At 36.6% G+C, this 14352-nt stretch overlaps 1 protein-coding gene across 1 annotated transcript in view; it reads right to left on the bottom strand.

Annotated features, from left to right (window-relative positions):
- Positions 1–14352, bottom strand: part of Ttll7 (tubulin tyrosine ligase-like family member 7) — an 88648-nt gene that overhangs the window by 42253 nt on the left and 32043 nt on the right. Inside the window, exons 10-15 of the mRNA XM_013018190.1 lie at positions 13493–13640; positions 13158–13231; positions 11779–11914; positions 9309–9395; positions 4550–4748; positions 817–1022 (exon numbers count right to left, since the gene is read on the bottom strand). Of these exons, the coding sequence (XP_012873644.1) occupies positions 817–1022; positions 4550–4748; positions 9309–9395; positions 11779–11914; positions 13158–13231; positions 13493–13640 (850 nt within the window). The remainder of the gene's footprint in view (positions 1–816; positions 1023–4549; positions 4749–9308; positions 9396–11778; positions 11915–13157; positions 13232–13492; positions 13641–14352) is intronic.

Genomic DNA, 14352 nt, shown 5'->3' on the forward strand with positions numbered 1-14352 from the left:
CCTAATTTCATTGTGCCAGTATAATCTGAAAGATATTTCTACGTAAAAAATGATGCACTTTAAATAGAAAAACCAAGGAGAAAATAATTTCTCACACCAATGAACTCTTAGCACTAAATGGATATAAATACCAAAGGTGTCTTTCGCATTGGTTGCATTTTGTTTCACTCAAAATATGAATATGAAAATGGGAGTCTTTAAAATAGGACTTCTTATCACTCTCATTTGCAACATGTATCAAGGCTACATTTGGAAAAAAAAGATCTATCAATATTACCAAATAAAGCTCATTCACTTATTTAAGTCTATGTAAAGGTACTTGATTGCAAAAAAAAAAAATGCATTGACTTCTCAATTCTAAAGTTCTGGGATTTATGTTCAACTGGGGCTACTTTAATAGGCACAAAATATCACAAACAACTAAGAGTCATAAGGAGAATTTATCAATGCTTTTAGCCAATTATCAGTTGGCCCACTTAGGTACAACTTTGTATGCAACAAATTTCCCCAAATTACAGACTATACACTATAAAACCACACACTTACTCATATGATTTTCAACAGTATTATATCCTATTGCATCCGCAAATAATGTTATCAGTGCTGTCCTTGAGTCTGTGATATGGTAAAGTTGCCTTTTAAAGAGTTCACAATAAATTCCAGCATAAACTAGCTGAATAACTCTGATTCCAGGAACCTGAGTTGAACTACAGAAAGGACCTGAGGTCTTCCTCTCAGTGAATATCCTTTTGCCAGAATTCTGGATCTGAGGTCAATGCCTTCTCACATCTTGAAAGAGCAAAATAGGTAACTTACCGACTGTGAACTGGTAGACACCATGTCACCACTGTGAGGCAGAGGTCTCACGTAGGAAGAAGCACGGCTTAAGGAATGCGACCGAGATGCTGAAGTTGGTCGTGACATTGATACCACCTGTTGAGCAGAAAGGGGGCGAGTGTCCCCACTGGAAGATGAGTGAGTAGAGATGGACCGAGGGCAGCTGACTGAACGCCTCATGGTACCTATTGATGAGGGTGAAGAGGGGAGGAGGTATGTTAGTAGTGTTAGTAGACATCTTCCCTCTCCTGGGACGAAATAAACTCAAGATTGGCCCAGGTGGCAGTTTAAGTTGCAATCAATCTCAAACATCACTGTGGAATTCATTCTTCAGTTTAAACAGTGAACCTGAAGTAGAACCCCTCTGGTATATAAAGAATGGCTATTATGGGAATAAAAATATAAGCATTACTTTAATGTCATGACATAAAACAATAGTAACAGAACATTTTCTATAAGCCAGGCATCATACTAGGCACTGCACTTTTTTTCTTAATCTTCATGGAAACTGAAGAAGGGTTTCAGTCACCCAGCTCAGAGAAAGAACTTTCACAAGGTCACACAGTTTGATTGTGACCACACTCAGGTTTACACCTTTGCCTATCTAATTCCAATAGCTTCCCTCTTCAATAACACCATATACATCCACTGTCCTTGGGTCTCGACTGGTCATTTATTTGACCATACAACTGGAGATTGAATGTTTTACAGCAAGATTCACAGGAAGGACAAGAAAGAGTGAGTGGCCAGGATTAATAGGTTATAGAATTTAGGGCCCATGAGGGGGGAAAAACTAAAACCAGAAAGAAATACATAAAGATGATTCTACTGGACTTCAAATACATATTTGATTATTAAAATGGTAGCACTAGTCTTCTGATTCACAAAAGTAAATAACAAAAAAATGAATGAACACAGATTAAATTTCAGAAGCAAATGATAAAGGGGAAAAAATTTTGAAGGATAATTGCCATAACAAATATCTTAAGAAAGCCATAAGTATATCTTCTCCAATGCATAAAAGAACATTTAAGATAAGCAACTCCTCTAATAAATTGTGATGCCTAACTAATGTCATTCACTGTTACCATTTTTCCTCACTTTTTAAAGTTCCATTATTCTAATTATCCTGTGTTCTATATTCTCTCTCTGATTGGGGTGTATATAAATCTTCCTTAAATAATTTAATAAGACTCACATGATGTCAGGCTGAATACCCAAATATTTCTCTTCATAAGCTGTTAAAGAAAATTTAAATCTTTTTTATAAAAGCAATGGACAAGAAGATGTATATTTAAGGACTGTATTTCTAAAGGGTATTTTGAATAAATGATAAAGACAATACCAATAAAAGATAAAGATAATACTACTCATTTAGATCCAGAAGATATAACACAGTACACTACACTTGTTCAAGCTATAGATGTTTAATTTTAAAGAAATTTTTAAAAAAACTTTGTTTCCATGACTCCTTCCAAACCGTGCCTTACCTCAAACCATCTTTCAACAGTGCATTGCAACCAGAGAAGGGATATATGAAGGACATACCTCAGGTCAGGTAGTATGTTCTCGTTGGTTTTTACAAAGAACCACTCATTTTTTTTCATATGTACAGAGGTCAACCTTCTGCTATGAAAATACCCACTAATTGTTTGCTAACCACACTGTGGTCCAGTTCCCCTCAAGGGCTTCAAGTGGCAGTTTGGATGGGTATTTTCTGAGCAAAGTGCAGAAGAAAATGTCTTTTCTCTTGAGTCCTCAAGATTCCCATTTTATTGACTTTATTTATTGGGAATTCAGACAGAAAAACTAGTTTGATGGGTCAAGTGATTGTTACTTCTGTCTGAAATTGTTTTATACCATTTTTATATGAATACTTGATATTAAACCAAAATATATCCTTTGGAAACTATAACAAGTTTGGAAAATGGGGGGGAGACTGACTGAAGGGGTGACTAATCATGAGGCATTGTACTCATAAACTGATATATTAAATTGAAACTCTTTTGTAAAACTATTTAAAGATAACAAAACTTTTTGAAGAAACTACAGTGAGTTCAAATTTCTCATATTAACTATCTACAAAAACAAATATTAAAACAATTTAGATTTCGTCCTTGGTTGTCAGCATCACTTTAGAGACAAAACTCAAGGAAAATTTGTAACTTTAACAATTTAAGCGTGAGATTAAAGAGAAAATGTAAAGCAAAATGAAATCCTTGTTATAATTCCTAATGAAGACAAAAGAAACTAATAAGGGAAAATGGCATGTAATTGAATTAGACTAGCTTTAAAATGAAAATTCATATTTAAAAAACATTTTAAAATCTCTATCCTACTTAGTATATTGCTATCTGATCTCAATTTGTTAACTTATTTGCCTGAGAACAAAGAAAATCTCATAGCTACAAAAACTCTTGAATTTATTTTTCTATTTGTTCCCTAACCTTCATCAGTTCATACAATTAAAGCATAGTCACATTAACTAGTAGGAAAGAGATGTTTTTTAAAGCGGGGAAAATTTCAGCAGGAAAATGTCAGCCTTCATAATAGAAATAGAGCAACATTTAACCAGTGACACACTGAAAGTACTTAGGAATCCCTAAGGGAAAATAAAGGAGTAAAATGGGTGACAAACTCGAACAGGTATTCAGTAAGCAAATAAATAAAATGGAACATAAATTATTTCCCCTCCAAATAGAAATAGGAGCACATATTTTTATGGAATAAAATTATAAGCAAAAGGAAGGCTATTTCTTGAAGTTTTCACCTATTAGTTCTGCATTCTCCATGTGTTTTGTCATAAGCATCGAAGGCCAGTCATAAAACACACACTTTACCAAGAAAGCTAATGTTATCAGACCATTCCTGGAGATCAACAAAGGCTTATAACTGTGTTTACTTCCTTGCTGAACTGGCTCCTATAGTGGAACCCTGAGACATTCGGCAGTAGGCAAAGGATAATAATGAAAAATAGTCATATTATCAGACACAAAGTTGTGGATTCTGCGTGAGGAGTTTTCCAAGTGGATCTAGGCAAACACCAATACTCCATTGGACATTTGGGAGTGAAAAGGAGTCATGAGTAAAATAACAGACCTTTGGGATTATAAAAAGGGAGAATGTGAAAAAAATGAAAATAGTAGACAAATTGAAGCAGGAAGAGGAGATGGAAAACATGATTGTCTGCTCTCCTATACTTCAAAAGCCCTAACTTAAGTGTTACCTGTGATGCAAATGGGAGAGAAAAAACTTCAACTATTTTGTAATTGTGTGGGTCAGAGATACATTCAAACCAAATGCTTAAAGAGATGGACACATTTTACAAAAGAAAATAGATGGTAGCATTACACAAAGTGAGGGTCAGGGCAGTAGAAAGAGGGAATGGCTTGAGACAGTGACTTAAAAGACAATGAAATCAGGAGATGAGTCAAAGGCCCATATTCAAAAAAAAAAATCCTTGTATCAGTCTAGCACTTACCAAAAAGTGTAAAAGAGGGAAGGATGTATCTTTCATCCAACTCTCTCATTTTCTATTTGCAGTAGCAGAAAGGGATTAAAGGATAGGCCCAGGTCTGGTTAGGGAAGGACATAGGGTAGAATCCAGGTCTCCTTACACAAGACAACAAGGGTTCAATTTGGCACAAGGTGTTTTTACTGAGTTCAAGAATTTCATTTCATGCATCAAGTAAATTAGAAGAGATTGACTTACTGGATTGTTGAATTAATCTGCAGTGGTTAGAGAGCTTAAAACTGTACGAAACTTGGTTTTCTCTTTTCTTCTCTTGATACTCTTCTTTTTCATTCTCATCTGATTCTGAAGAGCTGTTGCTGCTGTCATAACTGCTGTCACTGCTATAGTACTTCTGTCTTTTCATGATCTCAGTGCTCTCTGGCATTGAACACAAGGGCTAAGAGAGATGCATGTGTTATTTTGTTAGGATTCAAAAAAACGTTATCACCATAAAGAGTTGCTATTTTTAATTTCCCCAAGTGCTTGCTGCTTTTCACTGAAGGCTGAAAACCCCCCTACACACTATTGCAGTAATGGCTTCTCAGACAGAGCATCCACTAATGGTAATGGTTCCAAAGAAGATGCTTACCTAAATAATATAACTAGGGCATAAGGAAGAAATACTGTTTTACTACATGACAGTAATAAAGAACCATGGCATCCATAAACAAAGACTTAACAAAAATCAAGGAGAAATACCAAATATGAAAAGCACAGGCCTGATCAGCTTTTTTTCATTTCACATGGAAATTACCTATTAAGATTCACTCAATAAATGTGAAGGGGAGGAGAAAAAGAGATGGGATGGACAGAGAGAATAAGAAAGCAACAGCCACCCAAGCCAGTATAAATAAGATTGCACCTTACAGCAGAGCCTTCCACCCTGTCCATTTAGATCAGGTGCAACCAACAGAGACGCACTCCTCATGTGACTAGTTCACTGTGGTATGAAGTTACTTACTTATTCTTGATGCTGATAATTGAACTTGGTGGTATACACATGCTAATCAGGTGGTCTAGCACTAAGCTACACTTATCTCCTGCTGTTGATGTTTATAAGAATAAAATTTGCAGTTTATTATCTGCTTTCCAAATTGGTCATGGACAAATCCTGTCTTTTTAAAGGCTTCCTAACTTTGACACATTAAGTGTGGACAGAATGGACTAACATGTTCTTCATTGCCAGCTCTATAATGTTAACAAACTGACACAAGAGGAAAGCCAGTATGGCATGATTCCTTGGAGGACAGACACACACATAGAAGGGTAAATCTTCAACGATTCAAAATTCAAGGTATTATATTCCAGTATCTCTACCAGAATCACTTCCTTCCAATCTCCCAATTGATGTTTCCAGAGATGCCAGCTGAAGGAAGCGAAAAGAAGGGGGATGGGACTGCCTCATTTCAGAAAGTGAAAACCGGCCAGTTTTGTAATCCAGTCACTTTAAGACTATTTGTTACACACACCAGATGCTTCCAACTCCTGGTGGGGGAAGTTCCTGCAGTTGTATACTAGAGGTTTGTTCTCTGTTAAATCAAACAAAACTGTTTTGATGTTAGCATACACCTAATGAAATCCTTTGGGTACCATGGGATTTCACTGAAAGAAGGTATATCCTCCAGTGTAACAATGTAGGATGAAAGATAAAGAGAGAAATAACATTTCAAGAAGTGCCTAGAATACATAGTAAGTCCAACCGTGATCGTCTTAAAGGTACACTCTTTGCAAAGGATAAAATAGAACCAACGCAGGAATACACTACGGTACCAGCTTGTATTTACACAGATGTTCACCTTTTGATGATCTAATATTTAGGGAGCACTAACAATGTTCAAAGAGATATGCATAAAAACTTTATCAGCAAAACCATCATCAAACATTTTGATAGTCTAGAGGCCCTACAGGAAGGATGTTTCTTCAGAAGTTTAACAGAGTGAGAAGAAATGATGGTACAATCAGCCTCACTAGGAGTGCCTTCCTTCTGCAAGCAAATAAATTTATGTTTTCTTACGGAGCTTGACATATGCAGTGAGTTATTCAACCTTGTAAAGAATCATATGGAATTTAGAGCTGAACCTCTGGGGACTATGCATTGGGGATTTTCTGATAAATAAATTAGAAGTCACAGCAGTACCCTAACTATATAGTAGAATTGAAAAATGATATTAGCTTATGGGATAACCATGTTACTAATTTTCATGTCCAACTTAATTATAAAATCAGTTATATATAAAATGTAGATAGATATATACATAATAAAACAAATACACATGTACATACCACAGGTTTAGAAAAATAACTTTCTTTGAGAACATTGTAAGTCACTTAAGTTATTCTAGTATCAAAGCGCATTTCTGTTGTTTACATGTTGTCAAATAATAAACTATAATAAACTATGATTTTGAAATTTAAAAGGTAAATTGTATTTGTATGACTATTAATTGAATTGGGTCTCCAAATAATTACTTAAATGGTTTCTTAATAATGAGTCATTGTTTCACTATTCAAAATAGCCAATTGTAAAAACAGCCCAGATAAGTAACTTACACAATGAAATTTTACACAGGCATTAGAAAGAATAACATTATGTCACCTGCAGGGAAATGGATGGACCTAGAACAAGTCATGTTAAGTGAAGTTAGCCAGGCTTGGAGTGACAAATGTTTCCTCTCCTATGTGAAAGCTAAATCTAAAATATACAGGGTCTGGATAAATTGTACAGTACTCTAGGCATTCACACACAGTGAGACCAAAGGAAGATACTCTTAGGGGAAGAACACAAAGGTTCAATGCCTAATGTTCATCTGATCATACAAAATAATATTTATCTAAATGAACTCCAGGAATGTAAGCAAGAGGTTTTGTTCTTTGTTGTGGTTTTTGTTTTCTTTTCTTTTTGTCTGGTTTGTTTATCTACTCTTCAGGTGGGGGAAGGTAATGGAGGGCACAGAAATGGAGGGACAAAGGGTGAACAAATGAAGCAAGGGTACTCAGTAGACACTATTTTTAACATGAGCTACACAACTTATGTGGGGGAATGGAGTGAACTGGGAGAGAGACTGAGGGAAGGGGTGACATTTTCCAAAAAGAAATGTACTCCTTACTTCATTGATGTAACTGTAACCACTCTGTACATCACCTGTATAATATCATCCCTCTAAAACACAAGTTTCGTTTTGAAGCTTGACTCACTTCAAATCGTTAAGGTTAAAAGATATAAAAATGTTTTTACTTTAATTGGGCACTTCAACCACTTTAAAAACTGCTGGATTTAACGACAAGAACTATCCAATTCACTTCAACAAATACATTGTTAATTCTTTCTACTTGCCTAGAATGAAAAGGGTTGAAACTACAAACAATGTGAATTTGGCCCTCCATCAGGATGCCTTTTGTTGTATGACAAGTGTTTTATATATGAGTTAAACAAAAGAAAATGTAAGATGCCCAGGGGAACTTGCATTTGCCACATTCCGCCATGAACAGTGTCCCCAGGTATCACATATTGGACTTGACAAAGCTTAGAAATCCCTCAGTATTTCACAACATGAAGTCCTGACCCATGAACTTATTCACTCTTGCAAATAGCCTGAATGCATTTTTTCAAAGAAATTATCAATTACATATTCCAGAGAGCAATGCCTGACATCAAAGGTCTCCCAGACACATATTGCTCATTAGGCTCCCCTTGTATCATTCTATCTTCCAATAACCTTCCACTTGAATCACACACCATGTAAAAATCTTTGTTTACACAACTCTCAATGGAGTATCACCTCCCTTAGTCTGTGCCTTCAATGTTCCTCTACTCCATTGTACTATTAAATGTGTACAGCACTTCTAATTTTGCAAGCTCCAGTTCTAAAGCCAATGCCTTTATAAAGTCTTCCATACTGACTATAGCATCTCCTATTCTTCCTAGCTGCAGCACTTCACTCTTTCGGGGCCTGCCACATGATATCCTGATTTCAGGCTTATCTTTCTAAGTGCTCTTCTACTAGATAATGTAGAATTATTACAGACACATTCAGCAAATTTAACTAATGGATGTTGAGTGCTTGTTCATCTAACACAACTTCATACCACCTCTGACAAATAACTACTTGTAAATTCACAACTGCTCTGTGTTCAAGTGCTATTTTATGGGGGAAAGAGTCAAGTCGAACTGGACTCACAAGGAAAGGCTTCACAGATAGAGCAAAGGTATAGCTAGATGAGGAAGGGGTTAGTAATCAACAAAGTAACAAATCAAGTATTGTTTGAAGCAGGCAGGCATTTCAGAGGCAAAGATATGCATGAGGGCATGACCACTCAGGATGGCCTAAAGACGGGGAGATGATTACATAAGGCTAAAGTGTAAAATAGGAAGAATGAGATGAAAAAGTTTCCAATGTGTCTCTCACTCAATACCTTCCTTTTTCACTAGTGAGGACTTGGACATATATCAGAAGAGCACATGGATTTCATTATCCCAGAGCAGATGCAAGTGAAGTAAACACCTTCTTGGTTTAGCATGCATAAGAGGCTCTTAATTATTTTTCCTGGGAAGAAAAAAAATTTATTTTTCCCATTTTAACTAACCCACTACCAGTGTTTCTGGGTCAACAAAAAGATGAGGCTCCTTTTCAATGAGTCTGATTCCTTAAGTCTGATCACTGTCTCTAGTTGAAAAACTTGACATGAAGCTTAAAATGATGGTATTAGTTGTAGGTCCCTCTTAGAATGACTCAGAGGCTATCACTTCTATGAGGAAAATGCTAAAAACTGAAGGATACTAAGAAAAGAATATTTCTTCTGAGTATAAGACAGTGTCATCTTTACAATTCTACCTGTGCTGGACACATGGTGCCTTCAGTTCCTCAACAGCAGCATGACTCCTAGGACAATATCAGGGGGGAGCCAAGCATACTTAGCAGTGTGCACTGTGATTCTAAGGAAAGAAGTGATACTGCACCTTTGGTCCTCGAGGCCTAATCGCTCTTCCCGTCAACTTTTCATCATCAATTTCACACTGTTCGAGAAGATCCAGAATATCTTCCTCCTTCGAAAAATATATTAAGGCTATGATCTCTGAAAGATTCCAAATCTATGAATATTTATGAAATATTATATAGATAGCCCTAACACTACCCTGTGAGAAAATAAATAAACCAGGCACTGGTAGCTCATGCTGGTAATCCTAGCTACTCAGGAAGCTGAGATCTGAGGATCCAGGTTCAAAGCCAGCCTAGGCAGGCTTTCTTATCTCCAATAAACTACTCAGAAAAAGCTGGAAGTGGTGCTGTGTCTCAAATGGTAGAACACTAACCTTGAGCACAAAGAGGCTCAAGAACAGTGTCCAAGCCCTGGGTCCAATTCCCAGAACTGGCAAAAACAAAAAAAGGAAGGGAGGGAGAGGGAGGAGAGGAGAGGGGAAGGGAGGCGAGGGGAGGAGAGGAGAGGAGAAGAGACAGGAGGAGAGGAGAGGGGAGGAGAGAGGAGGGGAGGGGAGAGGGAGGGGAGGGACGGGAGAGGAAGGAAAGGGAGGGGAGGGGAGGGGAGGGGAGGGGAGGGGAGGAGAAGGAGGAGAGCTCTTGCTTGTAGTGCTAGCTACTCAGGAGCTTGAGATCTGGGGATGACAGTTCGGAGGCACCTTGGGCTGGAAATCTGCAAGACTCTCATCTCCAACAAAGTATCAAAAAAGGTGGAAGTGGAGCTATGGCTAAACTGACAGAGAACTAGCCTTAAGCAAAAAAAGCTCAAGGACCGCACCAGGCACTGATTTCAAATTCTAGGAACTGCATAAATAAATAAATAATCATAACAAATTCTCTTAAAACTTCTACTAAAATCTGACCATATAAATAACACATGGCTGAAATATAGTTCACATTACTTCTTAAGCACAAATGAATACTTTTGTTTCAGAATCTACTTAAATCTTAGAATATAATACATTAATAAGTTATCTTATTAACTCAAAAATTTTCAGAAGCTCTAATTTTCTAGACTAAATTCTCATCCACTCCTATCCTAATTAATGCAAAATATTAAACCTCACCCTAAAAACTGATAATTGACCTACATGGTTCATTTAGAAACAATCTAATGTTAGAATCTGGTTAACAGGAACTACTTAATGAAACTCTTGACAAACTGTAATTACTGAATTGCTTTATTAAAGAGTTTTCTATAGCTATCAATGGTTGAACATATACAAACTCTGCTGGCACCCTTCTCTTGGTATCTTCTACAATCATCTTGACATCAGAGGAAAATTTAAAAAGAAAACAAAACTCCAAGGGATGCAAACCAGAGCAAAAGTTGTACAGAAACAGCCATAACCACTGTTGCACAGTTATTCAGCCTATAAAAATATCTGAACATTATTTATATATTTATAACTTGTATTTCAACATCTCCTTTAAAAGGGACAGAGCCCAGGCTCTTAAGTAGTTCTGTTTCTATTTAGATAAAAGAGCACAACAGACAATGTTTTCATCCTAACAATTAGGAAAAAAAAACATACAAACTAAGCAACACATATTTTAAAACAGAAAGCTGTATCTAGAAATCATATAAAGGAACTTTATTGCAGAGAGGGAGCAGGTTCTTTCCAAGTGAGCAGAGATGAGTAGCCACTTCTACTGTGGAATCCTTTGTCAAGTCAGGACAGAGGTAGGCAGGTCTACCATAGGCAAAGAATTTCTGTTGGGTTAAAGAAAATCCTCTTGAAATGTTCCCTTTTAGAACCCTGAAATATTCTAGTAAGAGATCTGGCTACTCTGCTACCATACCATAGAAAGAGAAAAATACACTCAACTCCAGGGTGTTCCAAACATCCTATTGGATCGCCTCGGACATAAGAGTTAAGCCATATTGGCATTCTAGGCCCAGTAGAGTACAAAGGCCTCTGCAGTTCATATATGACTCATTCCAAGAAAAACCAGCAGAAGACCCAAGCAAGCAACTGTGGCCAGCAAGACAACATGAAGTGGTGTGTTATAGTGCATCAGAGACACCTTTCATTAAAGTAAGAAAAAAAGAGAAAGGAGGGAGAGGGGTATTTAATTACCACCCACTCTTATATACCAGGATGTCAGGTCTATATGGTATAAAGAAAAAACCACTTCACAATCTTTGTTAGAATCGAAATTTAAAAAAGCACAAAACATTAACTCATTGGATTTCTCTATCCTGTGCCATGTACCAATCTATGTAAGAAGGTGTGTTATTATAATGATACTATAATATGAATCTCTCTGCTCACAACTTGTCTGATTAGTATCTTATTTAGAAAGTCATTTGATTTCTTATGAAATCTTACCAATTGTTCAAATGGAAATCTGGAAGCATTTTTACATGCAAGACTAGGGTGAGTTGTTTTTAAAGACATACAATTTGGCTTTTTTTCTTTCAATGTATAAACACTTTTTTTTTCTTACCTTCATCTTTTTCAAAGGATTATTTAGCTCTCGTTGGAATGAAGCTGCTCTTCCTGAAAGAAAGGTCTGAAAGGCAACAGCTAACAAATTTTCATACTTTTCAAGTAATGTTTTATCTTCAGGAGGATAAATTCGTCTACAATAAAATCAGATAAACCCATTTGTATAAAAGACAAGAATCCAATGTATATCCTACAAAACTAAAAACAGTGAGAGAAGGGATAGGTAGGGAGGGATTGGGTGGGAATTCTGAAAGGGGTGACATTGACCAAGATATATTGTATTTGTGAACTGCTTTGCTAAGTGCAACTCCTTTGTACAGCTACTTAAAGATAATTTAAAAGTTTTAAGACTAAATAAATAAAACTAACAAAAGAGGGGGGAAATGGGAAGCTCTCATAGTTCAATAGTTAAGATCAGCTGTTTACATAACCATTGCCCTCTGCTTTGTTCTATTACTAGGGGCTAGAAATGGAGACAGGCAGCTATGAGAAGTTCATCAATTTTCCATTGTTACATAAATTATGGGTTATCTAGAAAGCATCATTAAACAGCATAGTTACAAAAGATCCAGTATAAGGGTTTGGTTGTGGGAAAGTTGTGGAAGCCAATTGATATAGGTGCTAAGCAAGAAGGGTTAAGTTCTATTTTGGTGTGGTTATTGAAGGACCCAAGTAGACAGCAGTAGTCTTGATGATTTCTGTTTGGGGTAACTGAATGAGAACAGGGTGAGACAAGGTGAAAGGCACGTGTTCTTCTCATTTCTTTGTAGGCAGGAAAATAATTCTTCTTCCTTCACTCACCTTTCCAAATCCTGGTGAGGCAATGTTAAAACTTAAGGAGCAAAACAAGAGCGTGTTTTGCTAAGTCGCAAGGCACTTAGGGATGTCCTTTTGATTGTATCAAGGGTATCTTATGAGGGGTTCCAGTCAACACAGTCTACAACCCTGGCTACTCTTTCTAACTGGATCTTTCACATATTTCTCTTATTTTCCTGGTTCCTGAGTATTTGGATTTAAAACAAAGTACAGCAACCACTACACATCCACAGAAAGAGTGTTACAAAATGTTACTTTCTTAAAATGCCACATAACCAATAACCAATTATATTCACAGAAGAACAGTAGTTTAAAAAATCTGAGAGGCATCCCAGAATCTAGAAGGCAGGAGCTGTCTCTCATATCAGAACCATCTGCCTGCTGACCACCTTTTCTTTCCTGAAAGATCTTAAACAGGAAGCTCTCTCTCTCCAGGTGAAAGAACAGTGCTCAAAATACGATTTTAAAATGAAAGAACAGTTTCTAAAAGGATGAAAAATACTGAATGATTTCTCTGTCTCTCAATTTTTTCCATCTAAATAAAAATGGTAGCATAGTTACCTGTAATTCCCCATGTGTCGATTTTCATGTTCTTCTCGGGAGACCTGCTTTCGTACTTGAGCAAGTCTCTCTTTCTAGAAATGAAGACATTTTTACAAATTAAACCCATGGGTCATGCAAATCAAAATGAGTGTACTTTGTTTAAATGTTCACACCAGGCTGTGGATATAGCTGAGTGGTAAGAGCACTTTCCTAGCATGCATGAGGCCCTCAATTTGATTCTCAGTGCTGAATGTACATGTGCAAAGCACACATGTGTACACACACACACACACATACGTATATACATATATACATGCATACATACATACATCCATACAATACAGTGCTCATACCAATTCTTCTTTTCGCCTCTCCAACTGGTGTCTCTGATACTCCCAGTCAGAAGAACCAGGTAAGGGCTTTCTTATTGAGTTCTGACCATATAGCCTCTTTTGAGCCTCAGCTTTTTGCTTGGCCAAGTTTCTCCTTTTATCACTGGTCCTAAAATTCAAAACACAAGACCACATTTTAGAGTCAAAAAACACACTTATTAGTCCTATAAGAAGAACTGGCAGAAGAAGCAATATAGTAAAGATTGAAATCAATGTTTATAAAATTTATTATTAATCCAACTTTGGTCTTGAAGAATTAGATGGGCCTAGTTTCAAAATCCATCCTAGAAACTTAGTAGTTCTGTAATCTTAGATGGGTCAATTAAATGCTGAATGGGTCTCATCTACAAAATGCTCAAAATAATGCTATTTCCCTCCCAAAAGTCTTTTAAAGATCAATTTAGGTAATTAAGAAATGTGCTTCTCTTATCCATCTTCAACAAATCATTTACCTATAGGCACTCTCATTTATATTGACCACTTGTAGTATATTTTCAGTTAGGACAGAAATCCCAAGCCTGAGCCATCATTGGCTTAAAAAGAGTGTGCACAGTCCTCTTTCTATTTTCTCAATCATAAAAATTTCATTACAACTCTGATTTGTATATAACTCTTATTGTGGGATTTTTTTAATGTAAATAGTGTTTCTCTCTCTTCCCTCCCATGTAACTAGAACAGTAATTATGAGGTCCTCCGTGCCTTTCCAGCTCACACTCTTACAAGCCACAGTGAAGGATCTATCAGGTACAGCATGGAACCCTGAAGAAAAGGAAAAGAAAATCTAATTCTGCCCTCAGCTATCTAGTACCAGATGTGGATGT

The sequence above is a fragment of the Dipodomys ordii genome, unplaced genomic scaffold, assembly GCF_000151885.1.
Source record: "Dipodomys ordii isolate 6190 unplaced genomic scaffold, Dord_2.0 Scaffold39, whole genome shotgun sequence".
NCBI classification, from domain to species: Eukaryota; Metazoa; Chordata; class Mammalia; order Rodentia; family Heteromyidae; genus Dipodomys; species Dipodomys ordii.